The sequence below is a fragment of the Pinus tabuliformis genome, chromosome 8 (genome assembly GCF_031772625.1).
Source record: "Pinus tabuliformis cultivar Carrire ecotype Pingquan chromosome 8, CPIR1, whole genome shotgun sequence".
Taxonomy (NCBI): domain Eukaryota; kingdom Viridiplantae; phylum Streptophyta; class Pinopsida; order Pinales; family Pinaceae; genus Pinus; species Pinus tabuliformis.
Window position 1 is genome coordinate 1,511,285,453 of NC_142294.1, and position 24,247 is coordinate 1,511,309,699.

Sequence of the window (24,247 nt, forward strand, 5' to 3'; positions counted from 1 at the left end):
TCTTGCACTGCTATCCTCATCCATATCCCTTTGTTTCGGTAAGGTTTCAAAAGAGTGGAAATGATTGAAGAGTGTATAAAATAGAAAGGAATATATAGGAGCAGAGAATGGGCGATGGATCAGGAGTGCGCCTTGACTCCTAAATCTTTATTACTGATGATGGTTCAAAGATTTGTTTTATATCTTTGAAGTATGTGAACGTGGGTGAATGATAGTCTAGAAAACCACCTGCAAAACCAGAGCAAAGGAAACATCAGCAACAACAAAGACTTCCTCACCAGCAACAAAGACAACCAGAAACAGTAGGGTTAGAGGCATGCTCAACAAAAACCCATGAGGAATCATGGCCAATAGAGGCAAGATTGCTAAGGCCGCTCGACCGAAGGAAGAGGTGGTTTGGTAGTTTCTTTTATTTTGAAATGCATCCCTGCATGTAAAATTCAATTACAACATACTTATAGTGAGATTGTGGGTTCAAATTTGATTGTTGAATTTAAGTATATTAATGCAAGACGCTGAGAGAGTCTATCTCCTAGCATAATTTCCTCACCTTCTAGGATGTCTGCCTATGTTGGAGACTTAGCACAGGTATCCTGATCATCTGATGAATTGAGATAAGAGTCTTTCGAATGGCTTCCTTCTTGAATATATCTGCTACTCGACCCTTATTCTGTTACAGGTTTGCGTAACGCTTGATTAGCTACTCCTTGTCTTCAAATTCTATATTGATTATAGGATTTGGCTTTAACTCATATACTGCTGAGATAGTGCTTAGACAGGCTAATCTTGAGGTTTCTGCTCTAGGGCCTTAAGTTTTGGGGATGAGTCATTCATTAATGCGCTCTTCCATTTCTCACCAGACCTGGTGATAAACTGTGGGTACTATACCAAATCTATGAGTATATGCTTATGTTTTAAAGGACTTTCGAGGATTAACAAATTGAATTGTATGTTGTCGTGTAGGATTTTGGTGATGAGTGAAGAGTTGGCGACTGCAACGGACAAACTACTATTTGAGACCTAAAATAAAACATGGGAAATTTAGTCTCTAAGAAGGACAACCTATCATTCAACTTCACCAAATCCTGAGGTGGTTTGGTAGTTTCTTTTATTTTGAAATGCATCCCTGCGTGTAAAATTCAATTACAACATACTTATAGTGAGATCGTGGGTTCAAATTTGATTGTTGAATTTGAGTATATTAATCTAAGACAACGAGAGAGTCTATCTCCTAGCATAGTTTCTTCACCTTCTAGGATGTCTGCCTTTGTTGGAGACTTAGGAAACGTATCCTGATCATCTGATGAAATGAGATAAAGAGTCTTTCGAATGGCTTCCTTATTGAATATATCTACTAGTCGACCCTTATTCTGTTACAGGTTTGCGTAACGCTTGATTAGCTACTCCTTGTCTTCAAATTCTATGCTGATTACAAGATTTTTCTTTAACTCATATACCATTGAGACAATGCTTAGATAGGTTAATATTGAGGCTTCTGCTCTAGGGCCTTAAGTTTTGGGGATGGGTCATTCATTAATGCACTCTTCCATTTCTCACCAGACCTGGTGATAAACTATGGGTACTATACCAAAGCTATGACTATATGCTTATGTTTTAAAGGACTTTCGAGGATTAACAAATTGAATTGTATGTTGTTGTGTAGGATTTCGGTGATCGTGAAGAGTTGTCAACTGCAACAGACAAACTTCTATCTGAGACCTGAAATAAAACACGGGAAACTTAGTCTCTAAGAAGAATAGACTATCATTCAACTTCACCAAATCCTCGGAAACAGTAAATCACTATATGAATTGTTCTTGTTCTTAGGCAGAGAGGGTAAATTGAATATTTTCATTTGAATCACATAAACTAGAGAAAAATAGTTTTTTATTCCCTGCTATTCAAATTGCCAATGTCTAATAGGGTAAAAAGAAAATAACAACAATACAACATACTTTGGTTCCCTCTAAATCTTCCTGTCACTTGCCTAATTTCTTATATTTGTTTCGTTTTTGCTCATTTGAATGGGGCTATATGCCTTGATTTTGGATGATTCATACAGAACAGGAACCACTCCATATACGTGTGTACAGAACAGTCACCACTCCATATCTGGGTGCTTTGCCAATAGCTCCATATCCAAGTGCTCTGCCAACAACACCATAGCTCCCGGACGGAGTCCATGTGCTGGTCCATCGTTGTAGTTCCTGAAAAGCATAAAGAAAATCAAGAAGAAGACGAACATTACGCAGAGGCAAAGGTCATCTCGTTATGTGTCTTTGTATTGGAGATGCTTTTTTCACCTTAACAGATGCTTTTCTTTCGCTTTGCTTTCATTTTAAGATGCTTTCCTTTCATTTTATCGTAGACAAGTAAAGTCGGTTGCTGTTATGAAAACTACAATTTTGACACTGCAGGGCATGGTTTGACACGGCAGGGAAGATTAGGCATGGTTTGACACGGCAGGCATGCCTTGACATGGCAGGGATGACTTGTCTTCAGACTGAAATGTACTAATACCCCACTGAAACGTACTAATACTCCAGTAGCAGTTGTTTATGAGCTAGCATTTAATGTTATAACGACTAATGCTTACATTAGTTCACCAGTTTCAAAATGACAAGCAACCATTTTCATAATGTCGAGCAAAGATAAATATATGATATGGTTTTGCCTCCCGACTTTGGAAAGAGGCCAAATAAGACTGCAAAATAGAATGCAGTGTAAAATATGTAAAATATGCAATGTCAACCTAAAAACAGTTGAACTAATACTAACTTCGAAATTTCGATTACTATACTCCCATGCCATTGCCAGCTGGCAGGGACTAATAATGTGATTGTTAATGTGGCTAAGAGAGATAATTGTGGTTACGAACAACTCCATGTTAATAATACAATGAACTTAAAATTTTCATGTTTATATGGAGGGAGTGATATTAGGAAATAATGCTAGTATTTCTCAAATGTATGATATAAAGAGGCATTTTTAGACAACGGGAATGAGGGAATATTATTATGGATAGCTGCATAAAAATTAGAGATTGAATTATTATATATTTTGTTATGGTGAATTTTTAAGTGGATTGGAGATTTTAGGAATATTTTGGAATTTGAAAGACAAGAAAAAGGTTAAACAATTGATTTAGTTCTTCTTGTTAAATTATTGAATATTTATAAAAGCTACAACCAAATTAATTTTAGCTATTAACATATGATGTAGATGTAATTTTTTTATAATAAATATGGTGTAATTACTTTCCATATAGCATTGTAAGAAGAATGTTTTGAAGTTTTAGATTTTTTTAGTTTAAGGAGAAAACATATAAAAAAATATCAATTAGGAATATTATAATAAATAATGATAAAATTAATTATGTTCATAGGCATGTTTATTTTGGAATAGGGCTTTCATAATGTTCATCTAATTATCAATAACTATTAAATAGATGGTAGAGATTTAACTTTCATAGAATATTGTAGAATATTCTTAATAGTATTCACAAATCAAAGATCAATATTTGTTTTCAAAGCAATTATGCCATTTTCTTACCATTTTAATTAAATTGATTAATTAAAAAAAATGTCAAATGAATAAGTGTCATGAGATATGGTTTTTTGGACATGTTTTATTCATAAACCATAGTATTGACTTATAATATTGTTACAAAGCCTATATACACATTAAGAATCTCCCTCATAAAGTAGTGATGAATCACCATGGTTAAGGATCTTCAATATAAAGTTTTTTACATTTATATAAATTTAGGTTATACATCATTTTTTTATAAATAATAATAATAATATTTTAGTTTTTATGATTCTTTTTATTTTCAAACAACATTAAGTGTACATGAAATAAGCATTTTCATAATTACGATGGATTATAAAGTTGTGCTAGTTAACTTGAAATTAATGAATAAATCTGCACAATTAAACTCAATATAAACATATTTTCCACTAATTATAACATGTTAAACTTGAAAATAAGTATTTTCATAATTATGATAGATTAAAAGTTTGTGTTAATTAAATTAAAATTAATAAATTAAACTACACAATTAAACTCAATTTATCTCTATATGTCATTCCCATATTAAATTAGTATCCAAAACGCTGAATTTTTCTCGAGCTGTCATTTTGTGGTGTCATTGGATTTGTTGGTGCGTTTTATTTCTGAGTCTCATTCCCATATTAAATTAGTATCCAAAACGGTATCCATTCAGTATGGTTTAATGAATGCGAGGAATTCTAATGTCAAAAATTACCATCTATTTTTCCAAGTTATTGATAAAGTATAATCGGCATTGGTAAGACTACATGATCGAAAAGAGGTGATAATATTTTTTTGTTTTATGTGTAAATGCCAACTATCAAATGAAAAATAAAATTGACCTGACAGAGATGTGAACAAACCTGATGGTTTTGGGGCCATCACCTAAAAAACATTGGCATTAACCCTCTAAGCTAACAAAACTAAAGAAACACAAACTCTGGCATTAAACACCAACACTACTATTTACTGGTTCAATCCTGACTCCATCTAAAAACAGCCCAGATTTCTGACAATTTGACTCCACTTCTCTCATACTAAATTTACACTCCATGTCAGAAGGACCATCTTCTCCTTCACTTGTTTTCACCATGAATTCTCCTGCCACTATTTCTATCCATTCACCATCGTCATAAAAAATATAATCATAATCATAATTATCATCAAAATTTTCTGATTCTTCCTCATTTGGGTCTTTATGAGCCTTTTTCCTTTTCATGAATACGCGGCTGGATTCCCTTTCTTGTCCGTCCGGCCCTGTAACCGAAAACCTAATTGGTAGTGCAGTCCAGCCATAGGAATGCTCTGCAAATTTAAGCACAAACACCACTCTGTATTGGGTATCCGCAGACAAAAGCCTGCAGTCGAATTGGCCAGAGACATCGAACCGCCAAACCATTATTAACTCTGCAAGCACCCTGAATCTGAACCCACAACAAGAACATGAACAGGTTTAATGTCATCGCCAAGATTAAACATACCATTTAATCCCACCAAGATTAAACATACCATTTAATTCTAATTCTAATCAGAGCTGTCATGTGAGAGTTGGGCTAAATTTAGGAGAGTGAGTCAGTTAACTTAGTCGACTCAAGTAGAGTAAGTTCGACTAAATTTAGGAGAGTGAGTCAGTTAACTTAGTCGACTCAAGTAGAGTAAGTTCGAATTAAGTTATATTTGGGGAAATGTCTAATTTAGAGTGTGAATGTTGAGTTATTTTGAATGTTGAGTTATTTTAGGTACAGCTAGTCCAAAAATATAAATATTCTTCCCTGGTTTATTGTAATAATCAAATTTAATTTATCTATAAAAAAACCAAACATAAAGTGTTTTGTGTGTTAAATTTGTATTTTGCATCTTCTATTTTTCTAACAAATTTGTATTAGACAGTGCAATTTAAATTTCTATTATCCATTCAATAATTAAATTAAAATTATAAAAAACTTAGTTTGAAATACACAAGCTTATCCACTTAATAAGATTGATACTAAACCTGGAGTCGCCTCTGGAAATCCAACTCCAATAGCGTTGGTCGCTGCCCCATTTGATGGATAATTCCGTCGCAGATAACATGTAACCGATCTTCGCTGTGGGTTGTTCCAGCCAAAATCTCTGTGTTTGGTCCACCAGAGTATTAACCAATGAATGGATGGATGGCATTTTGTTAGCAGAATTTGGCAACCAAACTCAATGTTTAGGAAGGAATGATTCCAGAGACAATAAGGAAATTATGTGTGTATATATATACCTGGGTGCCCTTGTCTATCAGAATAGAATTGCAGAGACGAAAATATAGCTCTTTCCTTGAAGCAAATGCGACGGGAGTGACGGCTTTGGGTAGGATCTGGTAGATTTGTTGAGGAATGAATTTGTGCCAAAGGGAGTCGCTATCGGCTGCAGATGTGAACAGTCTCGAGACGGCTGAGAGTCTGCAGACGTCGCGCGGAGTAGTGAAGGAGAGAATGGCGGATATACAGCTCTCTGGCAACTCCGGCAGATCGATCTCACTTGAATTCTCCATGGTGCTCGCCTTGGCTCTCATCAGCAGAAGCACTATTTATGCAGAAACTACTGAATGACAAACTCAAAATAGGGAATGATCGTAGAATTGTGTGGTCAAAAACATATAAGGTATGGTTTCTCCGGGATCACGCAGGATCCGTGATGGCCGGATGATGCGCAAGGATTAGTGGCAAGCACGGTTGGAATTTAAAACCGAGGCCGTCAGTCAAATTTAACGGTTTCCACACTTTCGTTACCCGTTCTCACAATTTTAGAAAACAATGTTAAGCGGTTGCATTGTGGCGGGTGATGTGTAATGGATAAACCTCTATGAATTCTCTGGGTAGTGGATTGGAAGAAACAGTATAATTTTATATGGTAATTTTATTAGTCAACATGCATGCTTTGTTTTCGTCGTTTCTTCATTACGGTCGACATGGTTTGTTATGTGCTGAAATCTAAAACCAAACCAAATTTCAGACATCTGCCAGCGCTCCAAGGTTATTGGCTGGTTTTGCGGCAATTGTGTCAATGTTAAAATAATTTGACATGCCTTTAAAATTGACTTCTTACCGTTGACTTAATCAAATGACCATCAAGAACAGTTACCGACTGAAGGGTGCATCATGTAAAATTATTTATTATTGGTCACACTATCAATCCTTTTAAATTGGTTGCGACTTAAGGATGTTTTTATATAAAAATAAAATTCTAAATAAATTTAATTAAAATTAATTTTTTATCTTTTTAAATAGTCTCTAAATTATATAAATTTTATGAGGTAAATCATCATCATTATCATCATCATATAATAAAAATAATAAGTTATATAATTATTTAAAAATATTTTTTTCTAAATTATATAATAAATTTTACTTATTTAAATTAAAAAAAATTAATTATTATAATAAAAATGAAATATATTAAAAGAGTTTAAATTAAAAAAACATAATTATTATAATAAAAACAAAATGTATTAAAATAGTTAAGGTTATTAATTGAACTAAATTGTATAATAGAAAAATCAATTAAACATACGTATTGATATTAATATATACTAATCCAATAGGGTAAATTTATATTTCTAATAAATATAGGTAATATTTATACTTTAAAGTTTTTTATCATTTTTAATTTATTGCTTTTAAGACCTTTACAATTTAATATTAGAGGGAGATGTTGTACGGTAATATTATGTTAAAAATAATTATTGGACAGAACAACATTTGAGGGAGATGTTGTCTCATAATGTAACACATTCATTTATTAAACATTAATTGTGTGTGTGTGTGTGTAGGTATTGACTTAAGCCACCACAAATTACATTTATATGTTAGACGAGGCATAATCAATTATTAACTGTCATGTATGACTTATATAAAACCTTGCTAAATACCATTACAAAATTTATACGAATACAATGGTTTGGACTTTATATGCTATGTACTATTTGTATAATGATTGCAGTGAAATTTGGTTGTACATGGCATTGACTTTACAATCTTTACATCCATGTGTATTAAACATACAGGTACACTATTGGCCTATGCACTAAATGTTTACAGGCCATAACCTTGAATCCCACTCAAGAAACACATGTGTATTTAGTGCTCTGGCTGTCCGGGTCCTGGTGGCTACCTGAAGGTGATCCGTCTGTCCCTATCCAACCTAACCCTCGAGATCTGGCTCCTCCATTAACGATTCACCATGGCCCACTGGATTGAATGGTCCTCAGGTTATCGATCTTTCATTTCTTGACAGTGTGTTTTCAATGTGTCATTGTTTCACTCTGTAATTCTAGAGGGGTTATGGTTCTGCTCTATCCTGCGGTGTTTGTCTTCCCTTATAATCAGGTTCATTGGACTATTCGCACTGCATTCTGGCATCTTGGATTACCCTGACGAACCTGAAACTGCTTCAATGCTCTAGAACTCATTCTATGGAGGCAGGGTCTGCAATATTCTCTCTGAAGGTAATCTTTCAGGTCCTCTTTTCCACATAGTCGTATTTGTTTATCAGGGTTTGGCGTGTTTATTACAGTTTCTATTTTCTTTGCATGCTCTAATACAAATTCTCTGCTATGGTGTAAGGTCTGATTCCAGGGATGGAACATTCAACCTGGCACTTTGGCAAACCCTCCTTCTGACTTCATCATCTGCAAGGAGCTCTGGGTATTATGATTCTCTGCAAATCTTTCTAGGGTAGGGTTTTTATGGTCAGGCCACCGAGTCTAAACGACAGTGATGAAAGATCTAGATGGGTCTTTTGAGACCACTGTAGTCGTGGATCCTTTGATAGTTTGTTTGTGTTTATTTCTGGAAATTTTGTTTGAGGCCCTTTGAAAAAAAGAGGCCTACAGATTCGACCGAATGTTGAAGGTTTTTAGCAAGGATCTTCATGCCGCCATTCCTGATATTATATTGACAATTGGAACATTTAAAATGTATGACAAGAGTTTTTATGAGATGAGGGTTTCATAGTTTAATTGCTGAGTTTTGGTTGTTTTGGTAGTTTTATTCAAACGCAGAGTTTGGAATCTGAGTGTTATCCTTCCTCAATTTCTTCAGAGTGTTTGGTTTACACTTTGTTCGATACATAGCTAGAATGTGGCTCAGAAATGTATAATTGGTTTTGCATTGAATTAGTCCCAAATTAGTAAAATATCAGTTTATCTTGACATAAAAGAAAATGCTTTAGTGGTTTCTTTAGAAGTTCGAAATGCTACGATCAATGATATCTCGCTAAGATTGTAATCTTCTTTTTTTATTGAAAATTTCTAGAAGTCAATGCTCCTATCTTACCTCATTGAATTCGTGAGTTCTGTTATACTCTTGATTGTCGTTGTGGCTATTCAAAATTAATTTGTATATCTTTTGCATCAACTAGGGTTTTAATGCATGTAAAGATTTATGGTATGGAATCGTGAACAGTTTAGTATTTGTTGATCTTTAGCTATGCCTGTTTGTTTTATCTATCATTGTTTCAAGTTCTTTTCGATTAATAGATGGCTTTAAATGCTTTTCCAGAATTAGATAAGATACAATATAGGGAATTTTACCCTATCTAATATTGTAATAGAGGAAATGCTTATCTTTTTCCAATTTGCTCATCCTTCTAATTTCTTTGCTAAATCTCGTGATATTCTTAATATAGTTTCTTTTTGTGAATGTAACAATGGTTTTTTCCTTAGTTTTCTATTATTCTCTTGAAGAATTATTTCAAAATAAAATACGAAAAACTCTAATGACATACTTCAAGAAATAGGAAACATTGCCTATAATTCTTACACAATAATTTACAAATATATCTCTAAAAATTTAGCCAATCCCTAGCTAATGTTCTTAGATTCAGTGAATAACTTATACAAGAAATTCTTTACTTATCTATTTATGTTGTCCAGGACTGAGTCTGGTATAATATTTGCACTTTAATTTTCCTCCCTGCCATGAGATTACCTACTCTAGTAAATCTTCCCCCCATGCTACTCCTAATTTTAGGAGTTCTCTCTCTCCTCAGAGACGTTAATGTTTACCAGCTATCTGGTCTTAACTAGACATAGCCATTATAGACTACCTGACCTTTCATCATAGTCCCCTTTTCTCCTTCTGATATGAGATCCTTATCCTCTTGATCATTTTAGCAAAAATAGTCTAGGATTTAGTTTTGGAATAGATAACTATCTCCATAACTAATTACCTAGTAAGATAGTATTTACCCATAACTGCAAAATTTATTCTTCCATAACTAAATTCCAAAATAGTTTATAATTCAAAAAAATAGTAATAGTCTATTTGGTTGCAGTAAATACAATAAATATTTACATTAATGGGGGATATTACATCTTCCCCCCTAAAATGGAACATCGTCCCAATGTTCTCTTCCTGCAAATAGACCCAGAAAGTTTTCTCTCATGACCTGTTCATCTTCCCAAGTGGCCTCTTCTAGCCCATAGTGCTGCCACTACACTTTAACCTGGGTGATAACTCATTTCTGCAGCGTTACTTCTCTCCGATCTAGTATAACCAGAGGTTCAACCTGAACATAGCAACAAAAAGTGTTAAGTCATTAACTAGTTATTTAACACATTTGTAAAGAATATCTATATATATCTATATATATATATATATATATATATATATATATATATATAGATATATATATATATATATAGATATATATATATATCTTACCTGTATATCTTGCCATTGGATTATGTGGTTAGCGTCATACACATATTTCTTAAGTAGAGAAACATGAAAGACATTGTGTACACGAATATGACTGGGTAAGGCAAGTTGATAAGCCATCGGTCCGATTCGAGCTAGGATTTGAAACGGCTCGCAATATCGAGGTGCGATTTTAGCAAAACCGGCCCATTGTAAGGTGTTTTTCTTGGCTTGCACTTGAATGTAGACATGATCTCCTACTTGGAATTCTCGAAAACTCCTCTTCTGATCGGCAAAGTTCTTTTGCCGGTCCTGAGCAACCTTTAAATTAATCTGTACCTTTTTCACCATTTCCTCCATTTCTTCCAACATGTCTGGCCCTAGTAACAGCTTGTCCTCTGGTCCACTCCAACTTAAAGGTGTCCTGCACTTGCATCCATATAAAACCTCAAAGGGACTCATCTAAAGGGATGCATGGTACCCATTGTTATATGAAAACTCCACCACGTGTAAATAATCTTCCCATTTTGTGGGCTACTGCATTACATATGTTCGCAGCATGTCTTCAACAACTTGATTCACTCTTTTAATCTACCCATCCATTTGTGGATGGTAAGCTGTACTAAAGTGTAGTTGTGTGCCCAATCATTCAAAGAGGGCTTTCCAGAAGGCTGATGTGAATTTTACATCTCGGTCGAAAATAATCATCTTAGGGATTTCGTGTATGTTATGCATAAAAATATTAGCAATTTGTACTTCTCTATAAGTTGATTGAACATGTATGAAATGAGTAGATTTTCTCAATTTGTCCACCACCACCATGATGGAGTCATTTTGCTTCCTTGATTTAGGTAGCCCGGTAATAAAGTCAATAGATATGTTTTCCCATTTCCATTCTCGGATAGGTAGAGGGTGAAGTAACCCTGCTGGATGTTGGTTCTCAACTTTCACTTGCTGGCATTCCAAGCATTTGGCTAAATATTCTGCCACTTCCTTCATACCAGGCCAGAAAAATTCCTTCCATAGGGTAGAAATCATTTTCTGATACCCGGGATGGCCTGCATAAGGGACCTTACGGTATTCATCAAGGATGAGATTCTTAAGATGTTGTCGGTTAGGAACATATATCCTTTTTCGATAAATCAACAAATTTTCTACATTTATTTCATAACATAATTGTTGTTCGTGGCTGTTAGGAATTTTTTTCTTACTGCCAGAATTGTTTATATGTTGCATCCTGCATGGCTAATTCTTGAATCTACTCAAAAAAGGTAGTTCGTGATTCAATAAAATAAATTTCATACAAACAATTTACCTTCTGGCTTAAAGCATTTGCCACCCGATTTTCCTTTCATTTTAAATGTTTAATTTCAAAATTGAATTCACTCAGGAAATATGCCCAATGAGCTTTCATGGCATTTAAAGTTGGTTGTTTGAAATAATTAATCAGGCTATGGTGGTCAATTATCAACAAAAATTTATTACCCAATAGGTAATGCCGCCGCAACTTTAAGTCATGAATGACCACAATTAGCTCCAAGTTGTATGTTGAATACTTTTTTTCATACTCTTTAAGCTTCCTAGATTCGTAGACAAGCACTCTACCCTCTTGCATTAATACACCACCCACTCCTTCCTTACTAGCATCTGTACAAACCACCTATTATTTGTTGGGATCAACAATTCTCAAAATAGGTGTTGTGGTAAGAAGATGCTTGAGTCGATTTAAGCTCCTTTGATAGTCGGGGGTCCATTTGAAAATTTTTCCTTTCTTTTCTAGAGAGGTGATAGGATATTCTATGTGGGAGAAACCCTCCACAAATCTCCAATAGTAACCTGCTAAGCCCAAAAATGATCTTATGTCGGCTACATCCTTTGGTCTTGGCCATTCCATAATGGTTTTTATCTTTTCCGGATCTATGGCAATTCCTTCCTTGGTGATGACATGTCCCAAGTATTGGATTTTCTCCTTAAAGAAATCACATTTAGTATACTTGGCATACAGTTGGTGTTCTCGTAGGACTTGTAGAACAATAGGAAGATGTTCCCTATGTTCTTCCACATTCTGAGAATAGATTAGTATGTCATCAATAGAGATTAATACAAATTTATCTAAGAACTTATGAAATGAGTTGTTCATGAGACACATGAAAGTTGTTGGGGCGTTACTTAGTCCAAATGGTAAGACCACGCACTCATAATGTCCATAGCATGTCCTAAAAGCAGTTTTTGCAATATCTCTCTCTTTTATTCCGATCTGATGATACCAAAAGCAGAGATCAATATTTGAGAATATGGTTGCACCTTTCACCCAGTCAAAGAGGTCATCTATCCGGGGAAGGGGGTATTTGTTTTTAATGGTTAGCTTGTTTAGCTAGCAGTAATCCATGCACATTTGCAAGGTTTTGTCCTTCTTTTTAACAAATAAAATCGGAGCTCCCCAAGGAGACACACTGGGATGGATATACTTCTTATCAAGAAACTCTTGGAGTTGCATCTTTAATTCTGTTAGCTCGGGTATACTCATTCGGTATGGTGCCCGGGAAACTGGAGCAGCTCCCAGAATCAACTCAATAGTAAAATCTATGTCTCTTTTAGGGGGTAGGCCCGGTATTTCTTTAGGAAACACATCTGGAAAATTTTGTATCACAGGTATGTTCTCTAGTGATACAGGCTTATCTTTAGAGTCAGCATACCCTACTTGTATAACATAAACTTGACAACCTTTTCTGATGCATTTGGCTAATTGGGAGGCTGTTATTGGCCTTAATTGTAGAGGTTTCTGAACACCTTGAATTTCCTGTCTCTCTCCTACTTCATCTCGGTAGCTAATAGCTTTTGTTTTACAATTTATTAAGGACCAATGCTTTTCTAACCAGTCCATACCTATCATAATATCGTATGACCCTAGGGGTAACACATTTAAATAAGCTATGATAGGTTGACCATCTAATTTCAAGGGGAAGTTGTTTACTTTAGACAAAACTCTTCTTTTTGGCCCTATGGCTAGTTGTACTAACCATGGGTTTTTAAATTTAACAGCTTGTAATTTACATCGTTCCACTACCCTAGGATTAATGTAGCTTAATGTAGCCCCGAGATATATTAAAATAGAGAAAGTCTGGTAAAAGATAGTACCTTCAAACTCAACCATAGTTGGTTGAAACTCCACCTGATGATCTTCAAGAGCTATGTTGATCTTAGGGATGCTTCTTGCCACTTCTCCCATAGTGGATGCCTCCTGAATTTGTGAGATATGATCTACTCCCCTACGTTGAGAGAAGTTTTTGACATAATGTGGGCCTCCGCATGCCCAACACTGTATAGGTGGTCTATTAATTAATTTTGTTTCATTTTTGCCGGTTTGTTCATTTGTCCTAGCCTCACTTAGTACCTTAAATTTGGGCTTATTCACATTTCGATTACCTTGACCTTTATATACTCCCCTGTTGCTGGTGTTCTTATTTCCCTTATGAATGGGAATGAAATTATTTCCCTTCTTGTCTGCCCACCTTTTACTCGTATCTCCCTTTGGTTTATTTTGCTGATAAAAAATTAGTGCTTTGTGAATGACTTCATCCATCGTTTTTGGATTGTCAAATTCCAACCGTTCTTTTATGAAAAGAGGAAGACTGCTGACAAACCGTTGTACCTTAGTGTTTTCTTCACAAATATGAGGAATGTATCGCAATAATCAAGTAAAATTTATCATAAACTGTAATAGCCCCGAAATAAAAACATGTAACTAATTGGATTAATCATGCAATTTATAATAAACATGCAATTTATCATCAAATTTCAAAAATATGAGTGGAGACAACTTACCTATGGCGATGATGTTTCTCACTTGTGATTTCAGGGTTGAACGCTAGTTGAATTTTGCTAACTGCAACAAATTCTTGGGGACAACTCTGCACCCAGCCGTAGGCTCAATTGCACAAAATCTTGCTACAACTGGCCACCCTCGAGCCCTCAATCAACGTACTACTGCCAGGGAACCCTTTGTCTCACAACCCTATTCTCCCAAGAGAATGGATGATGGAATCCCGGAATGATGGAATGCCTCTCATCTTCCTCACCATCTATTAAATAGAGCAAACATTGGAAGGGGAACCACATGCACATACTCCATGTGTCAACATGCAACATTACTGCTTTCTTGTTTTATTTCTTTTCTTTTTACTTTTTTATAGCTTTACTGATTTTTACTACTTTCTTGTTTTATTTATTTTGTTTTTATTTTTTGATAGCTTTACTAATTTTTACTATTTTTCTATTTATTTTTATTTATGTTTATTTAGAGCTTTAGTATTGTTATTTATTATTTTATTATTTATTTACTATTACTATTTTTTACTTATTGTTTTTTATTTATTTTCTTGTATTTTGATATTATATTATATTATTTATTATTATTATTATTTATTATTTAGTACTTTATTATTATTATTATCATTAGTATTTTATTATTATTATTATTAAAGGCCATTACATACTCCCCCACTTTAAGGAACTTCGTCCTAAAGTTAGGTTGAATTATTTAACATTTTATTTTGTTATTTATGACTTCACGTTTGCTGACAGCCTCTGCTGAACTAGTATAACCAGCAGGCATTGAAATTTTCACAACACTCGGGAAATCCCAAGGAATCTCTATCCTTTTTCCCACTTTCGGAACTAGGCATAAGCCTCCTCGGTCTATATCCTAGTCCAAGGCTGGCCCCAAGGCTTGCACCTAACTCAGACCTCATCTGCCTCAAGGCAGGCATCCGGTACAGTGCTCAATGTCTCCGGGCATCTCACAAGGTTGGCCCACTCCCTCCACAACTCACTAAGGCGCACAACCCCAGGCATCTAAGTCCTTACATCCCTACCAGAATTCGGCATCCCAATACAATACTAGGCACCTAGCCTTCAATATCAAGCACCTAGCCTCCTCAAGATGTTCCCATAGCCCTCAAGAGCTATCCATTAAGAGCTAATCAAGACAAAGGAAGCATTGGCATATGTAGTGTTGATTGAGTTTGTCCCCGGTCCATATGGTGTTGCGTATTCCCCCTCATGCGTATGGGCTTGCATGAGATCATCAAATAAACCGGCCCTCTTGGCCTGTTTGAGGAGTCTTGTTAATCATCACACCTCAACATACAACCAATGCATTAGCTATACCATCATGGTATCATAGAAAATAATCCACATGCCAAGTCTTGCATGTCATCATGAGAACATTCATCATTCTTAATCGCAACATTATGAATAATAACAAACTGCATGCTCATGCATGTCATAAATTTGGACACAACTATCACATCTTCACCTCATGAAATACCATCATAAGTTAGAACATCAACATATTTGCATCAAAGACATATCATGACTTCACATAATAAACGAACCACATGTCAATAAACCTCATATTATAGCATCATAATTCCTATGCCACGTTATGCATATCATATTCATCATGAGTATTCAACATTAAATACCTATCATCACGTGGTAAATGAATATGTCAATATACCTTGACATAACATCATAATGCCTATGCATATCATCATCATCATCATAAGGATACGTCATCACTATAAGAACCACATGTGCATCATTATCCTCCTACCATTATATCACGAAACCTCATGTAACATTATACTCAAAATTGTAAGAATTAATTAAACAAAACTGAAATCATAGTGTATGATTTAGATGTATCATAAAGTTTAAACAATAAAACATGATTTAGATGCTCCATAAAAGTATATGTCTTAGCTAAGTAAGAACTCATAATTAGTTCACAACACATTCTAATCAAGTAGATAAGGAAAGTCATTAAAAATAACATCTGCATCTTCCCAGGTAGCTGACCGTGAGCTATATTGGTCCCACTGCACCTTGGCTTGCTCAAACTCATGGTTCCTGAGTCGACGAACCCGACGGTCCAGTATACAGAATGGTTCAACCTAAAGGACTCCCTCATTAGAAACCTGCAATTTTTCAAATTTTAAAACATGGGATGTGTTGGGTACATATTTTCTACGCATAGAAACATGAAACACACTATGCATCCTTCTTAGATGGAATGGTAGCTCGAGCTTATAAGGAACTAGTCCAATCCTCTCTAGGATCGTGAATGGCCCAACAAATCTAGGGGATAACTTTGTTCCCTTACCAATCCTAAATGGACATTTAAAGGGTTTGATTCTAATCAAAACTTGGCTTCCTTCCTTATAGTTTCTATCAACTCTCTTTGCATCAACATAACTTTTTTGGCGATCCCTGGCTTCTTTTAGTCTCTGTTTAAGTGTGGCCATTTGTTCTTCCATTTCTTGGAGCATTTATGTCCCAACATGACTCGATCTTCTAATCAATCCCAACTTAATGGAGTATGACATGGTCTTCCATACAAGATTTCGAAGAGAGATACCTGAATTGAACTATGATAACTATTGTTGTATGGAAATTCCACTAAGGGAAGGTATTTCTCCCATTGGTTTTGTTGATCCATGACATACGTTCTTAGCATGTCCTCTAATACTCGGTTTACTCTTTCTGTTTGTCCATCTATCTCTGGGTGATATGCTATACTGAAGTTTAGTTGCGTTCCCATAGATTGTAATAGGCTTTTCCAAAATCCAGAAGTAAAACATGCATCTCTGTTAGATATTATCTTTCGGGGCACTCCATGAAGGCAAATTATTTCTTTTACGAAAATTTGAGCGATAGTTGATGCTTCAAAGGTGGTCTTAATTGGAATGAATTTAGCACTCTTAGTTAATTTATCAACAACAACCATAATGCAGTCATGTCTTTGGAATGTCATAGGTAAGCCTCCAACAAAATCAAGCGAAACAACTTCCCACTTAGTTTGTGGTATATCATGGGGTTGTAAAAGACTTTCCGAGTGACAATGTTCAGCTTTAAATTGTTGACATTCTAAACATCGGACCACAACTTTTGTTATATCCTTTTTCATTCCTGTCCAGAAAAATAGTTGTTTCAAAATCCGCGTACATTTTCTGGACTCCTGGATGTGCAACATATGGAGCTTGGTGGGCTTCCTTCATTATTAATTTCTAAAGTTCATCATCACCTGGGACGTACATCCTACCCTTATATTGTAGCAATCCATCATTATCTAAGGTGTATCCTTCCCACCTGGTCACCACAGATACCTCTTCTTGTAAGGCAAATTTTATTTGTTGTTATTGCGGGTCCCTTACTAGGTGGTTTAGAATCTGGCTTCTCAAGTCTATCTTTAATGACGATATTCAATGAAGTCTATGTCTCCTGCTTAAAGCATCTGCAACTTTATTTTCTTTCCCCTTGATGTAGGATATCTTCAAATCATAATCACTAAATAGCTCACTCCAACATTGTTGTCGAGCGTTAAGGTCCTTTTGGGTGAAGATATACTCAAGACTTTTATGATCTGTTCTTAATTCAAATTGGCACCCCATCAGATAATGTCTCCATAGTCTCAAGGCCATTACAACTGTTGCTAATTCCAGATCACGAGTAGGATAATTGATTTCATAGGTCTTGAGTTTACGTGAAGCATAAGTGATAACCCCTTCATATTGCATCAAGGCTGCACCTAATCCTTCTCCTGATGCATCCGTGCATACACGAAAGTCGTGGTCCATGTCGGGTACCTTTAATATTGTAGCAGTTATTAGTCAATGTTTTAGCTCATTAAATGCTTTCTCACACTCAGTTGTCCATTCAAACTTAATGCATTTCCTTTGGAGGTCACTGATGGGATTAGATATCTATGAGAACCCTTCTACAAATCCTCTATAATAGCTTGCCAACCTCATAAAGCTGCGTACTTCCTTGACGTTCCGAGGAGTAGGCCAATCCATTATAGTTTCAATCTTACTGTAATCCACTGCAATGCCTTTCCCACTAATCGTATGGCCTAGATATTGAATTTCTTTCTCAAAAAGGGAACACTTAGTAAGTTTCCGATATAGCTTATGTTCTCTAAGGCATTGAAGTACAAATCTCAAGTGTTCTAGACGCTCCTTCTCATTGCGGGAATAAATGAGGATGTCATCCAAGAACACTTGGACGAAGCGGTCCAGATATTTTCGGAAGACACTATTCATCAAGTTCATGAAGGCTACTGGGGCATTAGTCAAACCAAATGGCATAACAATAAAGTCATAGTGTCCATATCACGTTCTGAATTTGATCTTAGGTATAGTAAAAGCATGTTAATGTGTCTTATTATATGGAAAAACCAAAAAAGTGCTCAAATGAAAAAAGATAAAAAAAAATGAATATAAAAATATCAATTAAATGAGTTGAGTTTCATACTTGTTAATTATAAAAAATAAATGCTAAATTTGAAACAAAGCTAGCTGACAATAAATTTTGGTAAAAGCTATAGTGAACCTATTTAATGGGTTCAGAAAATATTAATAATGTTTTAAAAAGTAAATATTAAATTTGTAAATAAGTTAACTCATAGTAGATATTGGTAAAAACTATGGTTAATCACTCACAAAACATAAATAACTTTTTTAAATATGTAGGTTTAAATATGTAAAGTTAAATGAAATGCTAAAACTCTTTAAAAATATATATAAAAATAGAATTAGAATTTCTAAACAAATAATTTTATATTTTATATTTTGAATAATATAAAATATGTTATTATAATCATATTTAAAAATTTTATTATAAAAAATTTAAAATATATTTTTAAAATTTTCAAAAAATTATTATAACAATTTGTTATATGTTATTTTCAAATTTCTATTAAAAAAAATTGATTTTATAAACTTGAAAGGATAGTTTCTTCGGTTGTGGTTTTATATGTACAAAAAGATTATCATTTTTACTAGTATTTTAATAATAATTAAAAAATATGCTTACTCTTTATTTTTAAATTCGTTTAGCAATCCTTAGAATGTTTACAACACATCTCTTAAAGAAATTGGAATTAAAAAACTTAAATCAATAGAGAAATGGGGGGTTGCAGTTTTGTCACTACTTAAAAATTTATGTAAAATATTAATGAATATCTTTTACAGAGAATGAATAAATTAGATAAAAAATATATAATAAATTTTAGAAAGAATATGACATGAAATTGAATTTAAATTGACATGTTTTGTCTTCTTTTACCACCACCTAATTCTCGATGATTTTGTAAATTTAAGAGTAAGCATTCCAACTCCATTTATTTTTATAAAACTTCTTTGCCACAAAAAGGGAAAAAGTGATACACATTAACATGGACTCCTTGATTCTTAGTTGATGATAACCTAACCGTAAGTCTATCTTGGAAAATATTAAAGCTCCTTTTAGTTGGTCAAAGAGGTCATCTATTCGAGGCATGGGGGACCTTTTCTGAATGGAGGCCTTGTTTAGATCTTGGTAACCAATACATAACCTAAGAGTTCCATCCTTCTTCTTTTCAAAGATCACTGGTGCACCCCAAGGTGACACACTGGGTCGGATAAATCCTTGATCAAGAAGTTATTTAAGCTGTATACTCAACTCATTATGCTCTGGGACAGTCATTCGATAAGGTGTTTTGGATATGGGTTCTATTCCTGGTTTCAAAGAAATGGAGAAATCGATTTCTCAAACTGGAGGCAAACCTAGTAGATCTGGTCGGAATACATTTGAAAATTTGGAAATTAGTGAGCGCAACTTATCCGAGGACTTCTCGTCGGCACGAACTGTCTCTATCACATAAATCTTTCACCCTTTCCTCATACACTTATTTATCTTCTTGGCTGATATGAGGTGCAACGTAACATCACGTCTAACGCCTTTTATTACTATGGTTTCTCCCTGGTCATTTTTTAGCAGAATTGTCTTATTATAGAAATCTAGTATAGCTTGATGAGATTCAAGCCAATCTGTTCCTACAATTAAGTCATAAGTCCCTAGGGTCGTGTTATACAGGCTCATCTTGGTATTACACCCCCCAACGTTAACACTACAATCTCTTACCATTGACCCTACTGATTGCTGAGAGTCTGATGCCATTTCTACAATTCTAAAGTTACTTTTCTCATGAGCTATCAATCCACATCTAAGTATTGTTGAAGGAGAAATAAAACTATCAGTGGCACCTGGATCAATTAACACAGATAGAGGAATGTTATTGATCATACCTGCGGACTCCACCACTGTGGCTTGGTGCTCAGCCTGGCGATGGTTTGTGGCTGCATGAATTCGGTGTGGGTTTTGTGGTCTTCCTCCTTTTGCTTTGTGTCCCTGTTGTTTAATCCTGGTTTGATACCTTGGACAATCCCTTCTATAATGTGGACCTCCACATTACCAACATTCTACTTGTTCTCGATTCTTATGTTGTACCTGTCCTTGGCCACCAAATCCTCTAACCCCACCATTAATGTTTCTCAAGTAGGGCTGACCCCTACGTCCTCCTGGAGGCAGCCGAGAAGTTGCACTAGCTGAGAAAAATGGTTTTGTCTTACCTAAAATCTATATGGCTACCCCCTTGGTCTGTTTACCCTCATTGTGGGATGTCCCTTCCCTGTATTTTCATCAACCACCATTCGATTTTTCATATTTTTATTCTCAGGACATGTTTAGCTAAACTAGTGGTTGCTGCCATAGTGGTGGGTTTCCACATGGCGACTTGTGCTCGGACCAAGGGATTGAGTCCATGCAAGAATCTTTCATCTTGACATTGATCATTAGCCATATACTCCATGTGATGGACCAATGCATACAATTCAGCTTCATAGTACTCGATAGATCTACCATTCTGTCATACTATATGGAAAGCCCCTACTTGTTGGTGTTTGTACTCCTCTGATATGTACCTAGTTCGGAAGGCTTCCTCAAACATTTCCCAAGTGACTTGCAATGGGGTGACTTGCATCTTCATTTCTTCATTTACCCACCATAATAGAGTGTCTCCTTTTAGTAGACTCATTGATATTTGGGCTTTTTCCCTTGAAGTGTATGCCTTAAAGCTAAGTTCTCTTTTGACACCAATTACCCCCGATTTTGTTGTTGAACCCCCCTCTTGACCCGTAAACTTTGGTAATTTGGATTTTTGGACTTCTTTCATAGTATCAAGGGTCGTTTGTCCATCTTTGGCATTGAATTGAGAATTTAGGTCTTGCCTCTGTTTTCGTTCCAACTCCTTCCTTTACCTTGATCATTTCCTTGATCTTGTCCTTGGTTTGTGACCCAATCCTTAAAGATATTTCTCATTTCCCCAAGGGAATGTAATATAGCTTGCTCAGCTGGGGTTCCAATCTCTGTAGCGGCGGGAGGTGGGGTTTCCACCTTAGGGTTGCTTTGGGTTTGTCTTCGACGTTTAGGAGCCATGATATCCCCTGTGTTTAATCAAGTTGAATTTTACATCACTTCCACTATTATACTTACTCATGTGCCAAAAGCTAAAATGGATCTAGAATATACCCTGGTTTTAGAATATGCAATTAATTACATCAACATATTCAACACACAATTTATTTTCCCTTCATCCAAATTTATTTATTACAATACTTAAACCATAAATTATCAATAACCACTAATTTTATAGTATTATATTATATCATTTATACCATGGAAAACATGAGTTCGAAGGTAATAATGATGTCCGAATAAAACTTAGAAGTCTCAACATAAAATCGAAATTCGAATGATTGTTAAAATAAAGCATTAAAATATTGGTGGCATTATAGGAACGAAGTTTTTTTTTTTTGATAGGTGTGATTATTGTTTTAATAGGGTACTTGAATCCTGAAAAGAAAATTTATTCACCAACTAACTTTGGAAATTATATGTCACACCATTCACATATAAATTTGATGGAACATCACAATATTAAGTCTACAGATTCATGACCCATATGTGCTAGGATAGATTGAAATTCTGTGTTGTAGAGTGAAATATTTTGAGTATCTAGTTATTATGTGCCCTCAAATAGATAACTTAGAGGTTGGTGGTTCTTAGAATTGTTGTAACAACTATGTTTGGTATTTACGGAAATCAGCAAATGTTTAAAAGGGGTGTCATTCTACCTCAGAAGACCAGTTTTTTTTGTTGTTGCCTATTTAGCTAGGAGTATCGGTAATTAGGAAAAGATGGAAGATGCCAAGGAGAATATTCTGAAGGTCAGAGTGATTTATAAGTAGACTAAAAATCTATCGAATCTGTCTTTTGAAGCAAACAGATCAAGAATTATTGTTTCAGAATCTATAATGGCAGTCAATAAGGACGATAAGATCCACGACAAACCAAAAGGAAACTCATTTCTGTATCATTTTTATTTTACATTGACAAAAATGTTTAGATGTTATGAAGAATATTAGGAGTAGCTTGTAAATTGCATGACTGCTCTGTCACAAAACAGTTTTTGCCATTGCAAAATTGAAGAATTGTCAATGAAGATTTCTCTATGGAAATCCTGGTATGTGGGATAAACATCTCTACTATATCATTATACTATATAGAATAGTGGTCACCTATTCCATGATGGTATCGATAGGAGGTATTATGCTTATTCAATTATATGTCTGTCTATAGGAGGTACATGACACAATAACACAGAATTCAGATGGAGAGGTATGGATGGTATAGTTCTGATGTGCCAAATAGAAATATTCATAGCTTTAACTCAAGAAATGCGAGATTTTTCTTTAACAAGGACAATCACAGGGTGTGTACAATTTCAGTGTGTATTCCCCATTTTCCCCTTTTGTTGCAGTGCCAGGCATACCACAGCTAACCCAACAGACCAATGGTAGTGGAGATAGCTATGAATGGGGAGTTTCGGTAGTTGGGAAGATGCCAAATGTTATCAAAATAACATGACAGCCAAAGAGTTGTTCACTTGTTTGAAGTCTGTATTATTTGGTGTTCGGATTTTCATTTATTTGAAGATGAAAGATTATTCCAAATGAATATGATATTGTAAAAGTTTGAGAGGTTTTCTCTGGACTGTAACAGTTCCATTTTTACAGTAGAAATATTTAGCCCTGTAATTCCAAGAAAGTACAGAAAGCACATAAAGGTTTGGCTGTTGGTAACATATGGACTGATCTTGTTGTAGCATATTTAGGTCACACTGCACAACATCATTGGTTTTCAATGTTCATCCAGTAGCTAAACCTGTTCCTGAAATCTGGATTGAACAATATGTCTATTGTAGCTTATATTTACCAGCCGTCTTTTTGCACAATATCCAGTAGTCTATAGCAGGGTTCTATTCACAGTTTTTATTTAGTTGTAGTAATACTGCCAATCCAAGAAGAAACACAACTTTTTGGGGCCAAAATTCAGATTGGAGAGATGTGAATATTTCATACCGGCCTGAGTCAACAATCAGGAAAAAAAGTTTGATTCATCTTGAAATGGAACAAGGGGAAGATAACGAACAGAGATATCGAAGTTACCATCAATTGCACAAAGTGATTAGAGCTAGAATATAATCCATAGGATCCTGACTCTAAGTCGTGTTCCTAGCCGAAAAATACTACCTGGCATTGCATCTATTAAAAGCTAAAAGAACGGCATAGCGAGAAGGATTCCTTTGTGGAAACTCAAGGTTTCCGTAGTAGAGGTTTCATGCTTTGTACATTATAAAGAAACCCTATGTCTCAACATTCCCTCTGGAATTTATACAAGGGACCAATGCCTGTATCTCTTCTTACTTGTCTGATTACTTCCTATTTTATGGTATTATTTTCAAGTTTAGATTTCTATTCCATGATTTCAAGGTTTCAGGTTTACCCAGTGAAAAATTTATAAAATAAGCTATAACAAAAATAATACATTGCGCAACTGATTCTGCAGCTCACCAATTCTTTATTCTATGCCCTGAATCATGTCGAGTGCATATATTTGAAGATATCAAAATGCTTAAAATGAATCCCACAATAAAGTTCAAAGCTCTTGAGTGAGGCAATAATCCTGTGGCCAATGTAAATCAGTTGGCAAATCTTGGTTGGCTAAAGTAAATCGATTGCCCAGACCACAGCTGCAGCACTTCTAGAGCTCTGAACAAGAAAACCAATCTATCCCCATACCAC

The 24,247-nt window shown here is 35.0% G+C and overlaps 1 protein-coding gene across 1 annotated transcript; it reads right to left on the bottom strand.

Annotated features, from left to right (window-relative positions):
- Window positions 1-4,498: 4,498 nt before the first annotated feature.
- Window positions 4,499-6,073, bottom strand: LOC149241617 (putative F-box protein PP2-B12). The gene is made up of 3 exons (XM_089367564.1): window positions 5,801-6,073; window positions 5,546-5,664; window positions 4,499-4,976 (listed from the first exon to the last, which is right to left on the bottom strand). The coding sequence occupies exons 1-3, from the start codon at window positions 6,071-6,073 to the stop codon at window positions 4,499-4,501; spliced, it is 870 nt and encodes a 289-aa protein (XP_089223690.1).
- Window positions 6,074-24,247: the final 18,174 nt, after the last annotated feature.

Bases quoted from the DNA above. Each gene is read 5' to 3' on its own strand.
- LOC149241617 (XM_089367564.1), bottom strand. From the start codon at position 6,073: ATGGAGAATTCAAGTGAGATCGATCTGCCGGAGTTGCCAGAGAGCTGT. The intron at 5,665-5,800 runs GTATATATATAC...GACCAAACACAG, and splicing joins TGATAGACAAGGGCACCCAG to AGATTTTGGCTGGAACAACC. The intron at 4,977-5,545 runs GTTTAGTATCAA...TTGTGGGTTCAG, and splicing joins ATTTCCAGAGGCGACTCCAG to ATTCAGGGTGCTTGCAGAGT.